At 30.9% G+C, this 20,484-nt stretch overlaps 2 protein-coding genes and 2 non-coding genes across 5 annotated transcripts in view; 3 read left to right on the plus strand and 1 right to left on the minus strand.

Moving 5' to 3' along the window:
- LOC134711063 (transmembrane protein 179-like) lies at positions 1–7,297 on the minus strand. Its single transcript, XM_063571494.1, has 4 exons — positions 6,897–7,297; positions 4,687–4,815; positions 3,726–3,810; positions 1–2,965 (listed from the first exon to the last, which is right to left on the minus strand). Exons 1-4 carry the CDS (start codon positions 7,184–7,186, stop codon positions 2,804–2,806), a joined length of 666 nt encoding a protein of 221 aa, XP_063427564.1. The 5' UTR covers positions 7,187–7,297; the 3' UTR covers positions 1–2,803.
- The window catches only part of LOC134711062 (pre-mRNA-processing factor 39-like), a 22,329-nt gene continuing 9,122 nt past the window's right edge, over positions 7,278–20,484 (plus strand). Inside the window, exons 1-11 of one of the 2 annotated variants that reach the window (XM_063571492.1) lie at positions 7,278–7,363; positions 8,720–8,847; positions 12,205–12,330; positions 13,769–13,875; positions 14,478–14,636; positions 15,111–15,312; positions 16,013–16,123; positions 17,055–17,219; positions 17,706–17,832; positions 18,503–18,711; positions 19,227–19,286. In XM_063571492.1, coding sequence (XP_063427562.1) covers positions 7,315–7,363; positions 8,720–8,847; positions 12,205–12,330; positions 13,769–13,875; positions 14,478–14,636; positions 15,111–15,312; positions 16,013–16,123; positions 17,055–17,219; positions 17,706–17,832; positions 18,503–18,711; positions 19,227–19,286 — 1,443 coding nt within the window. In that variant the 5' untranslated portion in view covers positions 7,278–7,314. Of the gene's footprint in view, positions 7,364–8,719; positions 8,848–12,204; positions 12,331–13,523; positions 13,619–13,768; positions 13,876–14,477; positions 14,637–15,110; positions 15,313–16,012; positions 16,124–17,054; positions 17,220–17,705; positions 17,833–18,502; positions 18,712–19,226; positions 19,287–20,484 lie in introns of those variants that run through there. The other variant, XM_063571493.1, reaches the window with a different exon arrangement.
- Positions 19,816–19,896, plus strand: LOC134712920 (small nucleolar RNA SNORD53/SNORD92). The gene has a single exon (XR_010106350.1). It is a non-coding gene; the product is annotated as a small nucleolar RNA SNORD53/SNORD92 (small nucleolar RNA).
- LOC134712924 (small nucleolar RNA SNORD53/SNORD92) lies at positions 20,314–20,394 on the plus strand. The gene has a single exon (XR_010106354.1). It is a non-coding gene; the product is annotated as a small nucleolar RNA SNORD53/SNORD92 (small nucleolar RNA).

Consider the following 20,484-nt stretch of genomic DNA (forward strand, 5'->3'; position numbering starts at 1 on the left):
TTATATTTATGATTTTTTTTAATAAAACCAACTTTAAATATTATAACAATCTTTTGCTATTATCAATATAAGCACATAAAACCGTAACCTGGTACATTGTTTTGTGTAATAAAGATTTTATTATAAGTGATAACAAAGTTGAACACAGTTCAGTTGAAAAAACCCATACCCTAAAAGGTATATATTTTTTATACAAAGGGAGATAATTATTATGGCCATAATATTTAGTCAGATTAAGCTGTATAAATATAAACTGTGGATAAACAGATCTTGTTTGAAGAGCACAATAGCATTAATGATAAAATCAAATTACCGGTGTAAAAAATAATTATACAATAAATATATACAAAATAATACTATAATAGAAATATATAAAATGTAAAAAAAAATCGGCAAATAAGATCTCTATAAAGCGTAGAATAATTATATTTTGATACAGAACAAGAACAAAAATGGCATAGTGAATCAAAGGATCAAATATACAAAAATAAAGCTCAATCCCAGCATTGCCCTTGCATCCTTTTTGAGGGAATTAATTTGGCCATGGGACATAATTAAGTACATTTTTATGGTAAAATTCTTGCCGTGATATACTAGAACACAACCAATATATCTAAGTATTATTCATTGCTGTTCTCCATTCTTAATAGATTAAGTTTTCAATGTCAATTGAATGATAAACTTTACAGCTCATATTTTACTGAAATATAATTATGACTTACTAATTGTTATTTTCAACTATGATATAAATTTCTTGCAATTGAGTTTCAAAATTACTCGAATAACAACATATCAATGTAAAAGCAACAAAACAAAAAAGCCATTTACAGGTCAAATTAACATCATATGTTATTTAATAAAAGTAAGAGTGCCAATGTCCCTCTTTGCAAAGATATTTATCTGTCAAAAGCTTTTTCTATAATTTGTTTATAGAATTGTAGGCTGGAAAGCACTTACAAAGCAATTTTTTATATAATTAATATTTTTCCAAGGTAGATAACTCTTTACAGGCTTTGTTTTTAAGCCATTTCCTATATAAAACATTGATATAAATTAATAAAAAAGTTTGGCAAGAATGGACATGTTATGGCACTTGCAAAGCAAATTTCCAAGTTACTGATATTTCCCAGAGTTTTAAAAATGATTGATCTGTCCTAAATTTTGAACTTGTCAGAGACATTGCTGATATAAACAAATGAAATAAAAGACTTTAATAAACTATAAACAGAATTTTCTATAAGATCAATGTGATAATGTAAACAACCAGTGGTCACTAGCATTTAAAAAATAATACAATAAATATTTATATCTTTTTAAGGACTTTTCATTAACAAAACAATATTATGGAAAGGTTTGCTATTCTTTATTGTGTAAACAAACTATGCTATGATGATGATCATGATTTGTCAGAAAAAAACGATGAAATAGGGTGAAATAAATATATTGCATTACCATTAAAGAGGGAGATAGCTTTCCTCGGAATGTGAAATTGCCTTTGTAAAGTTGGAGTATGCCTTCTTCTACTCTGGATGATTCCTTTCATAAAAGTGTGGTTTTTTATATTTGAAAACAGAGAGATTACTTTCTTCGAAGAGGGAGATTTTGCTTCAGAATATAGGAATATCAGAAGAGTAGTTTTCAGAGGTAGATTTTAATTTACTGTTCTTTAATAATGCGGCTCCCACAACACCCATGGTGATTTGACAACCATGTTTTTATGTCTGTACAGACAATATATAACCATCTTTTGTTTCTTATAACTTATCTTAAGGTAGTAATGTAGCTTTACAAATTGACTGTTAGCAATAACTATTTTGTTTTGTAATTATTATTCAAACATACATTTGAAAACTGATCCATTAAGGGAGATAACTCATGATAAATAATTCGAGTAAAGTAAATGCATGCAAAATAAATTACCTTTTATGCATAAAAAAATCTATTACATTATAAACTGTTAGAACAGTCAGTGATTATCAGACAAATTCACAAAAAGATGACCTTTAAATTTGAGATTGTCTTGGTTTCAAGTTCAAATTTAGGAATCAAGATCTATAAATAACTTGAGGACAGTCAAGACACAAAATCAAGAATAGACAGACTCTTAAAGTTCCTACGAAGGTCGTGATTGTGTGCTCCATTAGTTATTATCAAGTAAATTAAATTATCTGAATACAGATATTATCTACCTGTTTGTTCTGTTTAAATTACTACATACTACATGATGAATATTCTGTGGATTCATAATTACTCTTGGTTTACCAATTTTTTGACAGATTTTGTGGGTAAATGAAACAAATTTAAATTTTCAACAGTGTACCAATTTTTATATGCTTGTATGCTGGCAATAACATAACCACCAAATCAAATATCCACAAAAAATACAATTTTTCATCAATCCACAAAAAATTGATAAACACGAAAATAAAAGAATCTACTGTAGGCAGTTCTACTACTAGTCAAGAGCTCAACTAACAGAAGATTCAAAGAAGATTCTTACTCATGAAGAGTTTCTGTACATTTCACTGGACCACAAATATTACAGCTACTTTACATTTCACTGATGACAGTACCTTAATTAACTTTCATGCACTAAGCTTTGTTCATTTCTAGAGTATTTTCAAGTATGTTATGATATATAAAATCAGTTTGGTATGCCATATTTCATACAATTGCAAATTGTGGAAGCTATAAATATTTTTTTTATATAGTTTGACTTTATATACAACTTGATTCTTAAGCAACCTATATTGGCATTTGGGTATACCCTGTAATATTGTATATAAACACAGGCTGCAAAATCCTACATGACAACAGGTTGGCGATGTCCTGCTCTCTGCAACAGTCTCTCCCGTTCCCTGTTCATACTAATGGTGAATGACTCTTGTTGATGGTATCTGTAAACTTTGATGACAGATACAACTGATAAGACAACCCAACAAATCCAACAGATCCAGGTACAGAACTGAAACAACAAATGAAAATATTATGAGTCAATGAATGTAAGGTTAGCACATTTTTGCCCCTGTACTAAGTCAGAAGCCTCTGGCTTTTGATAGTCTTGTATGTTTTTTTCATTCTAAATCATTTTTTTTGTTTTGAAGTTTAGTATGACATCCACTTTCACTGAACTAGTAAATATTTTTAAGGGGCCAACTGACATCTGCCTCTGGGTGCAGGATTTTCTAGCTTTGGTGGCCTTTGGTTTTGTTTTTTTTACACTTTGGTCAGGTTGTTGTCTCTTTGACACATTCCCAATTTCCATTCTCTATTTCTAATTCACCAGTTTTGTTTAATTAATAATTTCATGAATTGCAGATAGATCTAAAAGTGCATGAACTTAGCAAATATTAGAACAAAATAAATGTTAACAGATAAATGTTAGGACAGTTGCAGGTATTTTTCTTACAGAAAATCACAAACAGTACTAAAAGCTGTAGCTCATCATAGACAACTGCATGAAGAAAATGGTGCACATATTTGCAAGTCCTTTGAATGTGGATATATAAACTTTAAACTGTATCCAATAAACAAATAAAACCTTCAGGGTCATAACTAAAAGACTCCTATACTTTGCACAAGTAAAGTTGACATGAATAAATTCTAATCAAAATCATCATAAATATTAATTATAATTTTTCTGTTATGTTTGAAACATTTATTGTGTTATAACATTTTAATTTCTTGAAATGGGAGATAACTCATAAATTGATATTTAAGCATACCTGAGCCATCATCATTTCCAAGAAAAAGTTAGATGTATTTATGTCTTTTTCTTCAATAAATGTCACAAAGTCTCCAATTTCACAACTGCAATGTATAAGTATAAGCTTATTATCACTAAAGATCATATTTTAACCCTAATTGATATGCAATAAAATTAATAATTAAAGTACTCAGTAACTTTTTATCAACTACAATATAATATTTCTGTTACTACTTTTATTTGGTTGAGATGCCAATTTCTGGTATACAAAAAATCAGTTAATTCTTTTATTTATTAATTCTCTATATTTTTTTTGTATGTTCTTTTTAATAAGATACAACTATAAAATCCAAACAAAATGTTATTTTCAGTTGAAAAGAAGCAACAACTAAGAAATAACTCTAAGTTTTTAAAAATCTTTACGGTAAGAATTTTGTAGGCCACATTGAGGCTTTGATTGTGAGGGGTAGGAGGGTGAGCAAATCTTATTCTGGGTGAATGAATTGAAAAGCAAAAGTGCTCGTTTCTAATTCTTTTCTGAAATAAATATTAAATGCTGCAAGAAAAGAAAAAATAAATCATGCCAGAGGTGAGATTTATTGATTGAATGATTGGTGATGAACACCACTTTCAACACTATTGTGCTATTTCCTGGTGGTGAGTTTTTATTGGTGGAGGAAGCAGGAGTGCCCAGAGAGAACCACCTGGGATAAGAGTATATTTGTTCGTCAACTCAAGATATAAAGAACAAAAGGCTACAAGGAAGCACTCACACCAGCAAAGTGGAAAGGGATTAATATAAGTCGTAATAACTTGTTTCCCAATCCACTATAAATAAATATGTTTAAACTAACTTAAGAACCAAAAAATAGGGATGTTCTTCCCTATTTGGTTTTCAACTATGTTAAGTCATTTTGCTTCTTTAATTTATACATCATTTCATTTTTGTCTATTTCATTATTATACCCTAGACGACTCACTTTATTCCTTCGTTACTTATCAAACCACACCATTCATTAAAGCCAACACTCAGTGTAAGGGATGAGCCAAACAACATCAGACAAACCAGTAGACTCACTAGAGCTGTGACAAAACAATCCAACCATGACCTGTCAAATATATTTTTTAAAGTATATCATTAAATAATCTAACCATGACCTGTAAAATCTATTTTTAAAATTATATTATAAAATAATCCAACCATGACCTGTAAAAAATATTTTTAAAATTATATTATAAAATAATCCAACCATGACCTATAAAAAATATTTTTAAAATTATATTATAAAACAGTCCAACCATGACCTGTAAAATATATTTTGTAAATCATATTATAGAATAATCTAACTGTACTGTCATCTGTAACCTTTAGCTGTTAATTTATGTGTTATTTGGTCTCTTGTGGAGAGTTGTCTCATTAGCAATTATACCTCATCTTCTTTTTTATATGTATAACCATGACCTTTTAAATATATTTGTTAAATTATAATATATTAAACAGTCCAACCATAACTTATAAAAATATTTCAATAATGATAACACAAAATGATATCTGATTATCCTGATTAATATTGCAAATACAAATATCATAATGAAATTAAAAATGTGGCACATGCTGGAATTTTAGATTCTTGGAGTAAATAATTCTCATTTAACTGCAATAGGTATCTTTTTAAAATGACTTGAAAGAATAAACAATATCTGGTATGAACAAGGAATTATTTCAATCTGGCAAAATTTTAAATACTGGAAAATTGTTAAGAATGGTATGATGAAAACTATACCAAACTACATTGGGTTAGCCATTTTACATTCACAGATGTATAATAATGATTGTCACAGTCAATGAACCAGCTAACACACAAGGCTATATAACCCTATTTTGTTATGTTAGTAATCACCAAACATTCTTAAAATTTTCCAGAATTGAAAATCATTCCAACTTGATTAAAGAAAAAAAAACAAAAAAAAACACCACCATAAAACTTAAAAGTTACACATTGATCACCTCACTCAAGAAATGACAAATCTTTTTTATCATTGATACACTTAAAATTGCCTAGGTTTTTTTTTCATTGTTGGTGATCTGGATCAACATGACAGCCATTTTTCAAGAAAACTTATTTCTAAACAATTTTATATATTTTTATATTTCAATAAACATTATGCTATTTAATTATTAAAGGAAAACCATTAATTTACAACAAGGAATATGAAACAAAAGATACAGTGAATAATATTTTTTTTTCTAGGAAAACCAGGACATATAAAATAAAAAGTTCAGTGAACAATGGTGAATAAGGAAAACCAAAAGCTTTACAACATGGAATATGAAATATAAGATATCACATGAATACAAAACTATTTTATTTAGAATGTTGAAATTATGTTTGACATGTATAAAGAATAGTATTTTCATTCTGTAGTGTAAATGCATGTTTTTGTAGGGGATATAAGTTCTGTATTTGACACTTTATTACACTGATTTTTCCCATAATTCACAATTTTCCTTAGCTAATGTGAAGCAGAAACATACTGTTTGATTCCATTGGATTCCCAAACTTTTCAAAACAATCTATTTAACAAATATTCATGAACATATAATAAGCAATTATTAATTTTGAAATGCAATTTGTTTCCCATCTCGTGATAACATTAAGTCAAAACATTATACATGTATATATGTATAAAAATACAACATCTTTGGGGAATGTTGTCAAATAAATCAATAATGATAAGCTACAGTTCCGCAGCTGCATGTAGCTACTCAGTGCTTAGTAATACAGATTGGTTAGAATTTCTTTAAGAACAACTCCCTTCCTTGTCAACTACTGTACATGTACCACAACCTTAAAGCAGACACAACATTTCACATAAGCAGATGCAGCAAATAAGATTACATGGCTATTAGTAATTAAAACAAACTATCTAGAATATTTGCAAGATAGAGGGGGGATAGGAGGAGTCCTGATCCCGAAATCCCCGACTTAAAAAAACGAAATCCTGAGGTCCCGTATTTAAACAAAGTAAACCCTGACGTCCCGAAATCCGAAAAAAAGGATTACAGGATCTCGAAAGGGTCAATCCCGAAATCCCGAGCTTAACAACACCCGATCCCAGAGTCCCGATAAAGGTCCTATCTCCCCTCAAGATACTACATGTAGCTTCAGCCAAGTTCCGCTATACATACCCATCTATGTTTTTGAAGAGATAAACTGATTCCCACACCATGTAGAACAGGGATAATAACATAACAATAACACCCATGAATATATTGAAACCACAAGCACTGTCTCTCCCCCAAGAAATGTGATTAAGTTCTTTAGTTTTGTTGTCAAACGTTCCATCAGCATAAAGTAAACAATGTCCATTGAACTCCTTTACATTTGTAGCGATTGGTATAAATATGAAGAATGACACAATAAATGAGACCAGATATGCTATCACTTGTGTTAACAGGAGTATGTTCCCAAATCCCATTTCAACAGAATAAAGTCAATGTGCAGATTCAGTATGAAAATGTCCTCTGGTAAGTTTAGTTTCAGTTTCAGTTCGTCGGGAGTTGGATGTCACATGACCCAAATACATGACTTCCGGTGTACACAACAATGTCGAGCGGTGATGCAGACTCAACAGTGAAAACAGAATCAAATCCAGGTTAATCCTTTGTAATGCTAATAATATAACGCATGCAAGTGACACTTGTACATTGTTCAATCTGAAACATAAAATTTTAAGTGCATGACAAAAATTAGAAGACGACCAGTTAACAATTAACAGGCACAACCAACCACACTTGCACATGTATGTAAATAATTAGAACAAACGATACCAGCCACATCATACTGTCTGATATTTTTTGTAGCTTAGCTTAGATCGGAATCTCACCAGCCATGCAGTCGTTCAATTTCTGACTATAGTTATATACACATGTGGCTGTTATTTGAAAACTACTGTACTGTACAAATTTATTTGGCTACAGGCATTTGTGGTGACACTGCGCACATGCACTTGTTTCTATCCATACGAAAGTCCACTATCCATATAAATAAAATGTGGCTAACGAATTTCTTTTTATGTCACGACTCAGCTTCAGACGTCTTTTCTATCCTTTAAATTTAATAATGCAAAAAATCCTTACCTTATATGGGGGTCTCATAGGGGGGTTCCGATCCTGGATCCCGCTTACGGTTTTGTCCAATTCGGTATCCTGCTAACACTATATAAGTAAACAATTCTCATTTTTTTGTCATTTTCCGGGTCCCGCAAGGCCTCATTTTCCGTTTTCATGACACAATAATACGACTTTCACGTGTCATGCTTACAAATAATCGGCAATCCTGCGTCACGCTTAGACCTCAATGAGACCCACTTATATCATAAATGAATCGATTCAGTGAATATTTTCCTTTAACTCTAAACTAATTTTATATCCCCCACAGTGTTCCTCTTCATGGTAATCTAATCATAATTCTATTTATATGGATAGTCGACCTTTCAATGGATAGAAACTGATTCCAGATCCCACTGATTGTTTAGTGAGAATCCAGTACCCCACTTCTCATTGCCACAATAGTGCATGTTATTGTCCGTGTCACGCTGGACTTCCTTTTCAGTTTTCACACTTAAGTATTCGACTTTCATGTGTGGCGCTTAAAAAATCGGCTACTCACGCTTAGACCCCAATGAGACCCACTTCAGTTGTCTGAAGAAAAAAAATCTTCGTTTCAAACTATTGTAACACTGTACTCAACATTATTTTTGGGAAAATGACAATCAGTTGCAAAGTTATGTTATATTTTAATACTTTGGTTGTCCTACAGTTCTGAAACTTCTCATAAATCAATTTTATTTAAACTAAAAATAGTGTACAATGCATCTGTGTCCTATTGACCATTTTTTATGAAAAGAGTTCCATGCTTGTTAAGGCTGTAGATTACTTACTGCAAATTAATGAAGTTCAGACTTTACTGTTTTTTAACATATAATATTTTTTTTAATATGTCTTTTCAGATGAAGATGTGAAACCAATTGAACCTGTTGAAGATAATACAACTCTAGGAAAATATTGGAAAGCTGTGAAAGAAAATGTGTCAGATTTTACAGGATGGACATATTTACTTCAATATGTTGAGCAAGAGGTTTCTAATAATTTTACTGTAACTTGACAATGTTTTGATCAACCAGATACAAATATGAAAGTTTTATTTTTATTCGGTTCACATTAAACAATACAAACATAAGATTTTAAGAGCTTTTTACCAAATATAAAATAACATCAACACAACATTAAAACACACAACAAGATATATAACAGTACAGACATATTGAAATGCATGCAAAGAGTTTTTTCTGTATATAGAGATGATTGAGTGATTTTTGTCTGCTTAATGTTAATTGGAATTTAAAACTATTAGCTGTAATTCAATAAAAACAACATTGATCATGATGAGTAATTGACGATTAAGATGATAATATTTTAGTCATACAAACACTTTCACCTAAAACAGACTAATAGATTGTACATGAAAAATTACAAAAAAGGATTTAGATAGAAAAAAGTTATTACCAATTATCAAAAATACAAGTCCCAAAAACAGACAGTTCACTAAGTAGCTTGGGAGGGCAGTCTGTGCCAAAAACTATTTGAAGAACTAGCCCTTTGGGCTAGTAAAAAAAAATAATTACTAGCCCGAATTTATATGTACTGGACCAAATAAAATCTGTGTCACCGGTTGAGGATCACGAAGTGATCCGAACCCGCTAGGGGGGTTTGGTGGCATGCCCCCCCAAGAAAATTTTGGAATATTAGATGTAAAATCCTGCATTCTGAGGTTACATTTTTGTATCTGGAAGTGTATATAACTTTTCAAAAATATAGATTTTTTCCTCCATGTAAAATAAAAAATTCTAACTACTTTCCATAAAAAAAATTCTCAAAACTGTTGACAAGAATTTAAGACATACAAGTAAAATAAATGTATACATGTAGATATAAACCCCTTGCCATCACATTTTGTTTAAATTAATTTCTCATTCAAATTTGACTTTGGAAGTTAAAGAGATCATCCTTTCTGATGCAGACCAAGAAAAGAAAAAAATCAATCAGTTAAAATTTTATTCTTCATGGTTTTTTCATATTATTTTTCAATTTGCTGAACAACTCCTGTTCAAAGACAAATTTTCCTCCTTTCCCCTGCTCCTTACAGTCATGACAGTAGCTACACAACATAACTAGATTATCGTACTGGAGCCAGGGTCAGGGAGTGAGGGACGACTGTCCGACCAATGGGTTATAAATTCTCGGACCTGTTAATCCTCCTATTTTTTTAGCCTCCGTAACTTGGTAAGGACTTGCGAGACGGCCTTTTTGATGCCTTTCATGGTCTCTGACTTTCCGACAGTGAAGCCATGTATATCAAGCGATGTTTGTGACCACAATTATGTGAACAATTCCGAAAAGAAAACAAAACTGGTTCCAATTTTTCATAAAATTAACGGTAACCAGTCACTGAAGTCGTCCCAATAACCAACCGTCTAAAACACACAAGATGTCAAGCGGGCAGTTACCAATTAAAATCTTCCGACGCAAAAATGACTTTAATGTTCAAAGATTTTATTATATTCTGTTAGTGTTGGATAATCGGCTGAAATTACCAACCGATTATCTATTACAATCGGTTGACAACCAACCGACTATCGGTTATAATCGGATCATAATACCTTACCCTTTTTTTTAAAGGAAATCATGTATTTAGTCTCATTGTACATGTCTTATGTGTACATTCAATATCATTGCAGAGTTTATATATTCATATTTGATCTTTTGTTTCCTTTTCATATTCTTGTGTACTAAATTATAATCCTGGTACCTTTGATAATTATCTATTCAGCAGTTAAAACAATGAAATGTCTTGATAAGAATCAAGATTCATATTGAACATATTTTATCTCATAATTACAACATTTATTACCAACAGTGACACTAACATTTCTAATTTCAATGGTGTAACTCACAAAACAATTTCAATAACATAGCTATATGAACATTTTAATGCTTCTAATTAGGAAAAGATATATAAAGTTTTTAATTTTTAGAAATTTAAAATTAACACAAAAAAATAAAATAATGCATTTGCATTATAAGATATACAGTATACAAAGGGTATTAAGCCATTGTCTGTTAATTCGTGAAGAACGCTTTTTTTCACTCTTGTGATCATTAATTTCTGTCAATTGTGTCATTCGTACGTCTGAACTAATAATTGTAAGAATGCGGAATTATTACATAGTTGAACCGTATCCGATTCAAGATTCTTATATTTTTATAAATGGCGGACAAATTTCGGAAAATTTACATCAATAAACGATGTTTAGCAAACAATTTGGAAAGGAATACGACGTTTTTGATGCAACACATGGATAAACATTTCTAAAAGGCAATTTGCAACACGTTCTAATGAAGCAACGAAATTATTTTGTCTAAAATCAGAATGATTTGTACCGCTCTCAAGTAACAAGTACCGGTAATGAAAGAAAGTATTTCATACAAAGTTATTAATGTTAAATAACCTTCCATCAATCTGCAAATGCTTTTGTCACGTTTATAAAGAAGGAAATTGGTTTATTCTTTAATTATTGGATGTTTGACATTGTTACTGTCATCGACTGGTTAATATTGTTCGACTGCGCATATCAAAAACCAAACCGTAAAACAGACCGGAAGTTGACAAGCTAAAGGTCCGGAAACTTAAAACGACAATTGATTGAACAAAATCCCAATCGATTATCGACATCGCAAGGCCCAACCAACTGATTTCCGACTGATTCTGATCATCGGAACAACACTATATTCTGTTATGATTATATTTTATTAAGTCCATGCAACATAAAATCAATCAATAATTACCAAAATTTGACATTTTCAAAACACGTGGTTCTGACCGTTTTCGCGCTTTTTTTTACAATTTTGAACAATTGGTTATTAGGGAGACCGTCAAAACTGGTTTACGGAATTTTTGCAAGGAAAAGAGTATCAGTTTATTAATATCGATTGCGTTGAGTGATTTCTGCGTTAACTTACGGTAACGATTAAAAGTGCACACAGATATGCACTAGACCGGTCGGACTATCGGCAGTGTACATTAACTAGCCCGAGCTTATTTAAACTAGACTCTGGCTTCGGGCTACCGCTTAACGTCGCAGACTGGGAGGGTATTGAAGTTGTTGAAATGTTAACCTGAAAAGACATAAACAAACAAACATTCTGGTATTTTGCCCTATTTCCATTCTCAAATTTTATGGTATTTTGTATAAATATAAGGAAATGTTGGGAGAAGGGACAGTTCTAGCTTCTATAAATAAGCTGAAACCGGTTTCATGGTAATTAATTTTTTTTACCCATTGACAAACAATGAAAAAAAATGATATTTTAACAAAGCATAAACCCATATGCATGAGTGAGCTTAAGCATTTTATTCAGTTTTATCTTTTCTTAGAACAAACTTGATGATGCCCGTGAAGCTTATGATGCATTTTTCCAACACTATGCATACTGTTACGGCTATTGGAAGAAACAAGCTGACATGGAAAAACGACATGGTTTTACTGATAAAGCTATAGCTGTAGGTGAATTTATCATACCTTTAGTCACATATTTTTTATTTTTTTTATGAAGATCGGTTATTTTCAAACTATCATTTTAATGGTAAAGCTATCACATACGGCCAATATGATTTCATTCATGAGAAAAATTTAGATGACACCAATGAGAAACAATTTGAAGGAATAAATTGAAAAGATCAGGATTGATAATTTTCCATATTTTAAAAGCCTTTTTCTGTAAAAAATAAGTTTTAGAATGCATTATTGTGTTTTGCTTTTAATCCTTAGACCTACATTACTGAATAGTTCAAAATTTTGTTTTTAATCTAATAGTAAGATTTACAGCTCATAAGAAGTTTATATATCATATAGTGTATCAAGATTTAATTATAATTTATTGTACATCACAAGCAAATAAAATGTAGGTAAAATATCGTACTGTAAAAACAGTTTGTTTGAGCTATTGATCAGTCTATTTTTGTGTTATCAATAATCACGCTATCCTATTGACAGCAGCAGATTGAACCTTAAAAGTTATCTTCTATTTTGTTCCTATGACCTTAATAATATATATCCTTTTTTTTTGGGACATGCAAAATGGAATTAATAGTTCATTATTTCAGAATCCAATACACTTAAGGTAATATTTCGGAAAGCGTACACACACAAATTGTGATAGGCTGTTAACCTCCTTAACAATAGCTATAATACCAGTATTTTTTACATAATTGTAATTTGGGGATCTTTGGGCTTTTTACTGCTCTTTCGTCTGGTTGTCTGTATCGTCTCTTAAACATATATCCCATTTACATTCTCAATTCCGAACAATAGAAAAAAATCTATTTTTCAGGGTTGTGAAACTGAACTAGAAAAACAATTTTTAACCTTGAAAATAAATAATATAAGTCCTTATTTAAAAACATCTAGCAATGCCTGTAATTTTAAAAGCATGAGCTCGAGTTTAGAAGAAATGAATTTATATGATGAAGACTAAACAACAGTTAATGAAAAATTGACAAAAAGGGGGATATTTACAGCACATCCTAAAACTTTGATATATTTTTTAGCACCTTTCTAGTCATGACCCCCCAACAAATTTGATTTGAATTTTATTTTGCAAAAATAAAGTTCACAATTTATTGACGAATGTTAGAAAATATTTAGACTGTCACATGACTGTTTCAGTTGATAGAAATAATTAATTTCTTCCTAGTTGTAAGCTGTGCTAGGTAGCAGACTGACCCTTGGATACTTGGAATAGAAGATGGACTGCCGACTAACACATTGGTCGAAACATCCTTATGAATGGTAATGTCGCGATCGGTCATTTCATTGTCGCATTTGAACAATATATTGAGTATGTCGATTATGTCCGTCTGCGGTTCAATTAGTGCTCTTAATCATGTCAAGCAGATAATTATTCTCCTGTCTAAACAATCCTTGTTTAATTTTTTGTAGGTGTATGAGACTGGAGTTAAAACCATTCCTGTTTGTGTAGAGTTATGGCTTCATTACATATCATTTTACATCACTTATTTTGTTGATAGCACTGAAGATATAAGGAAGTAAGTATTCATTATGGTTTACAAACAATAAATAAAAAAGGGCAAATATTTGAGAGAGAAAAATAATTATATTTCAAACAAATATCTTTATTCTGTGAAACTCTTATGTTACTATTAAAGTAATATTCTGAAGAAATTCACTAGATTTATAATGTTCCTTAAAGTTTCCAATGTGTGGAGAATTAATGGTGTTTGCTTATCATATAGGTCATCTGCAGTTATTCAGATAAAAATGTGGTCAATACTAGTTTGATAAATTATGAATTAATTCTTGAAGAAATAAACTTTCAGTCAGCTTGATTAAAAAAAACATAACAGAGCTCATTTTAAGAAGTGAAAGAGTTTTAAAAATATTTTAGTTAAATATATGGTGAAGGTCATATGCAAAACCTTTTTTTCTTAAAACTTGAAAATTTATTTAGACTTAGTACAAGATTAACCAATGGATAATGTGGATATTGATTATCCAAAGGTTTCAACAACTTAAGCTTCCCTCGAGTTAGCAAGGTTTTTGCTGTCACAATTTTTTTGTATTTTTGTATTATGGACAGTCCTGGAATACATGATTTTGACCCTAATAATAATTCACTTTTATTTTTCAGATTATATGAGAGAGCAATCAAAGCTGCTGGTACTGATTTCAGATCTGATAAACTTTGGGATTCATACATTTCTTGGGAAAAAGATCTGCCAAATGTTACATCATTGCATGACAGAGTATTAACCATTCCAACACAATTATACAGACATCATTATGATAGGTTAATATTATTATTCGTACTTAAAAAGAGTTGACAAAATTGCCACTATGCCAAAAACAATGGATTAAGTGAAAATTGTACCAAACATGCAATTTTGCTTCCTAGCAATTTTTTTTTTGTTCTGTTGATTGATTAGTGTGTAAATTTAAGTAAAAAGTAAAAAATGAATTGAATGATGGAAGTTTTTAATGACCTTGGCTGGCTATACAGCCCTCACATGGTTGGCTTTAAGTTCGGTTTGATCCAGCCATGCATTATTCCTACAACCTCCCACACTCTAAAAAGCACATAACCAAGGACCAATGAATGGAGTTTTTCCTCTTAGATTACTAGTTATATTTCTTTCTTGATGTTTCATTCCAATATGTTGTTGACATGAGCTTTGAATTATATGTGCAACATTGTTTTGAAGAAATCTTCATGAAATTCAGATATAATTTTGAAACATTTATCAGAACAATTCACTATTTTCAGTTTTAAACATCATGTTGAAACGCATCATCCTAAAGAAATCTTGTCTCTTGATGATTTTCTTAAGCTGCGGAAGGAAATTGTCAATAAAACCATCTTGACAGGAGATGATGATGAGAATGTGCTAGATGAAGGTCCCCCTGCATTTATAGGTCCTCCAGGGCTAGAAGTACCACCAGGAATGGAAGACACAGAAGGGGGAAAGGTACTTTTATACTGTGGTCTTAATTGTTTTGAATTAAAAAAAATAATGTGTGTTGATCTAAAACTTGTGAAAATATAAGAAAGAAGATATGGTATGATGCAAATGAGACAACTCGCCACAAATTGACACAGAAGTTAACCACTATAGATTATCATATGGCTGTCATCAATGAGCAAAGCCCATACTGCATAGTCAGCTATAAAAGACTTGGCATGGTAAAATTAATGGAAATCATTTATTTTGTTGATTGGATTATATTGTTTTGATTTGTCAAAGCACTCATATAGTTTAGAAATTCAATTTAATTATACCTGTTTTCTAAAACTACTTGCATATATAACCAAAATGGCAGCTTAATTAATGTTATAGATAAATCAAGGGTAAAAAGTTAAATGCAAAAAATGTGTGAAATAAACCAAAATATCCTGAATGTGGTATGATTTCCAATGCAACAATTTCCCACCAAACCCCCTACTACCAACATACTTTTAAAGGAATCTGCATAAATCAACTGGACCTACAACTGTAAAGAGAAGGTTTGAGGCACACTATTTATGAGCAGTTGTTCTTTTATAAGCATAATCTCAGAATAAGTTGGACAACATTCTATGAAATATTTGTCAGTTTTTAACAATGCAAGTTTCAATTGTATGGATTTAACTTTTTTGACTAAACAACTAATTTGATGTTCTTTTAATAGTGTGATACAGATGAAGCTATAAAATTAAAAGACAGATTAATCACTACAAGGGAAGTTATGTATAGAAAGAATGAGGAGGAAGTCAGTAAGAGATGGAATTTTGAAGAAGCAGTAAGTACCTTACACCAAAATGTATATATTTCAAGATTGCTTCTGTTGATTCAGAATTATTACTCCAAAATGTATGCAGATAACAATTGCTTGTGTTGATGTTCAGTGTGGCCACACTTGAAAATATTTTGGTTTGCCCAAACCCTACCCAAAGGTTGAGACAGTTGGTAGGTAGGTAGGCATTTTCTTTTTTTTTTCAAAAAAAGAAATTGAAGTATCAGATGACTTTTAGTCTTCATTTCTATTTGATTAAAAAAACTTCTTCAAATCACGACAATAAAAGAATTTGAGTAGGCAGCTTTATTCTGGGTGTGTAGTGTTTGGGCAAACAAGCCTATTATTTATTATGGCCTGAAGAAGCAGCATGTAATAGAATGTATACAGTTGAAAATTCCTTGCATTTAGGAAGGAAATAAGGAAAAACCATACATCAAAAATTTAAATGCAAATGAAAAATTGTAAACCAAAATGTATGCATTTAAAATTTCTCTGGGTGCAGTCTTAAGAAAAACTTGCCCTTAATGTATACCTTTAAGGATTTCTCTATTGGTCGTGAATGAAAAACTTAAAAACTTTTAGTGTTTATGGTTTATGAGTTATGATGGTGGGGGGGGGGGGGGGGGGGAAGAATATTAAAATAACCTGTATTTCTCATACATTCCTTCAATTGAACATTTTTCTTGTTGAATTTTTTAATGAAAAGCAGTAAAAGAGTTGTTAAACTTCTGTTGTTCTGATATAACTCTGTCACTTCTGAATACTTATTCATATAACAATGTCTACTTAACATTTTTATTTCTGACAGTATTTGTTAAATATGCTTAGAAAGGTTTAGTAAGGATTCCATATAGACACATTTTGATTTAAATCCTAGCAGTCTTTTTAAGTACCACTTGCACTTTTGTATTATAAAATGTATTCTTTTCTCCAGATAAAAAGACCTTATTTTCATGTCAAACCTTTAGAACGAGGTCAGCTGAAAAACTGGAGAGAATATTTAGATTGGGAAATACAGAATGGAACACATGAACGAGTTGTGGTTTTATTTGAGAGATGCATGATTGCATGTGCCTTGTATGAAGACTTTTGGATGAAGGTATGGTAAAATACTGTAGTGTGTGAATTTAAGTACAAGTGTAAAAATAAAATGTTGTTTGTTAGATTGAAAAGAATACAGATAAACAGAAGTTACATAAAGTTAGATCTATAAAGAATTAGAACACTCAAAGGAAACTTTTGGTACACATTTATCAATATTGATGAACTTTATCTAACATTTTTCTCTAGGCCTCCTGGATTCTTGTGGCCTTTTTTGGCACTAATGTGATGTTCTTAGTGCTATACTTGATCAATCAATCAAGCTTCTTCTTTTTTTTCTAAAAATGAGTTGGCATTGGTCAGGGTATTTCAATTCTTGGAGAGTGAACTGTACTATCAGAAATCTTATTTCATAGGATCTAGTAATATTTGATAGTGATGAACGGAAAAGATCAAGAAAATTTGTCACTACTTATGATTGTAGTGTATTGTTTTAATAAATGTTCACACACATGACATGCTTTAACCTTGATTTTCTTTGTAGTATGCTAAATACATGGAGGACCACAGTTTGGATGCTGTAAGAACTGTATACAGCAGAGCTTGTAAAATTCATCTACCAAAGAAACCATATATACACATGGCTTGGGCATCGTTTGAAGAAAGACAAGGTTTACTTTTCTTTATATTACCTTTAAGGTGGTACCTAACAGCTGAACTAAAATTAATTTGGCTCGTTTAATTTTCTTTAAATTTTGACAAAGTATTTAGTTTGACCCTTTGACAAAAATATAAAAATTTCAAAAACTTTGAACCAACCGTTTAATCAGAAAAATTACACTAGTTATATAGCAGTTTGACAAAAACTTATTTTGATCATTGAGAAGCTTAATATTCCCTTAACAACACAATGTCTGCTGATTTTGCAGAGTTATCTCCCTGTAGTGTTAGATACCACCTTAATATCCAATCTTGAGCAGCTTAAAAGGATAAGGTGTTTTATACCTGGGTTTGTGAATAGGTATAGGATATAACATGTGATTGCATATTGTAATAAGTAAAGCCAAGAAAAACAAAAAAAAAGATGAAGGGGAAAAAAAGGAATAACTTTCAGTTCTCTATATTCTTTTGATTAATAAAAGGATTGATACAATTTATATGTTTATGATTTAAGCATTCATATAAATCTATTCATTGTATAGGTACTGGCAAATTGATACTATAACTTTCAGATGCATTCACTAAGGCTATTAACAGACTCTGATAACTCCTCGTCTTTTCTGTAGAAATCATTTCTCTTCCATAAATTGATAATACAACAAATTTCTTGTTAACTTTTAGGAAATTATGATGGTGCTTACGATGTGCTGGCAACTCTAGAGAAAAGTGTACCTGGACTGATTATGGTTGCTATGAGAAGAATAAGTTTAGAAAGAAGACGAGGAAATTTAGCAACTGTGGAAACATTTTTCAAAGACTATATAGAAAATGCTGCATCCCCAGAGATTGCATCTTTTTATTCTATTAAATATGCACGTTTTCTTTTGAAGGTAATACAGGTTATAAGTGTCTTTTTGACAGTTTGATTGACATATTAAGGTTGGAATTGTTGGGTTTTTAGTCAAGATACAATGTATCTTAACGACGGCATTGTTGGGAGCTGTTATAAAATACTGAAAATTCGTCAATGTCAAGAGGAATTAGTGTCTTGTATTTAACTGCCAGGTTTTAGTACTAGGCAATTTTATTGTTAATCCTACGAGGACTAATCCAAGCCTTGTCCGAAAATATTGCACACATATGATAATATAATATATATATATATATATGGACACAAAAAGGCTGTATGTATCATTTTCTTACTAATTGCTGTGTATAGGAGGTTATTGGATTATAAAGAAAAAGCTTGCACACATATCAAATTAAAAAAGTATTTTAAAATGATGTATGAAGTGTTTGCAGGGAATAATCTATTTTCAACAATGTAAAATGAATATCAACTTCTTTCAATTTGAGAATTTTGAAATCTAATCAAATTGTTTATTTCTCTTTTATATATGTGTAGATAAAGGTTGACCCAGAAGCTGCCAGAGAAGTGTTTAAACAAGCTATAGAAAAAGATATGGTAAGCATATGATGGTCAGCTTTTACATTTCATCCTCAAATCAAAATCTAATTGTTAAAAATAAGGTACATTAGTTTATAATGATTTAAATCATATTAACTCTGAACAAATTTTTAAAGCTAAAAATAAAATTGATTGGGCCACACTTAAAAATATTTTGGTTTGTCCAAACCCTACCCAAAGGTTGAGACAGTGGGTAAGTAGGTAGGCATTTTCTTTTTTTTTCAAAAAGAGAAATTGAAGTATCAGATGTTAATAAGTCTTCATGTCTAACTTCTTCAAATTAGGACAATAAAAGAATTTGAGTAGGCAGCTTTTTTCTGGATAGGTAGCGTTTGGGCAAACAAACCTATTTTTTATTATGGCCTTGTCTAGAGTTTTATTCTCTGAGTTTCCATTCAAATGAGTCATATTGCAGCAACAGCAGAATTAACTTATCTTGTAACTATTAAAACACCATAGTGCTCTACAATAATTATTGATGCAGTAGTGATGAAGTTGTTTCAATAGACTATTTATTGACTTCATGCAGTAGTGATGAAGTAAAGGATATGGTTTCGCAAACTTATACTGATAATAATGATTACACCAACCTTGGCTGTCTGAACTGTTCAAATCTGTCCAAATAAATTTTAAATATCGGTAAAAAAGAATATGTTTTAATGACATTTCTAAGGTCCTTCAGATGAGAGTCTAAATTGCTCCTTTATAAGAGTATCTGTCAGTTGGACTTCCATTAGCTGTGTTTTGGTCAGCCAGCTGGATAACAACTTTTTACTGAAACCAATGATATTACTGGGACATTTTATTTCTCTTCTTCGATAGTTGAAAGAAACTTTGTATTAAACTTTTAGATAACCTATAGTTTGCTTAAATCCACATTTTTTAGGCTCTGGTGGATAGTTGTCTATTTGGCAATTATACCACATTGTACCACATCTAAATTGTATACTAGTAGCAATCTTTTTACTGTTGCAACATATATTTACATGCACTAGAAATGCTTTAATGGTGAGTTGCCTCTATGCGGTAGTGATGAAGTAAAGGATATGGTTTCGCAAACTTATACTGATAATTATGATTACACCAACCTTGGCTGTCTGAACTGAGATATAAACGTAAAATATTTCAACAGTAACTGATTTTGTTCATGACATCATGTAACAGCCTTTGAAGTTTGAGTGATAATCCCTTACCT

This window comes from Mytilus trossulus, chromosome 3, assembly GCF_036588685.1.
Source record: "Mytilus trossulus isolate FHL-02 chromosome 3, PNRI_Mtr1.1.1.hap1, whole genome shotgun sequence".
NCBI classification, from domain to species: Eukaryota; Metazoa; Mollusca; class Bivalvia; order Mytilida; family Mytilidae; genus Mytilus; species Mytilus trossulus.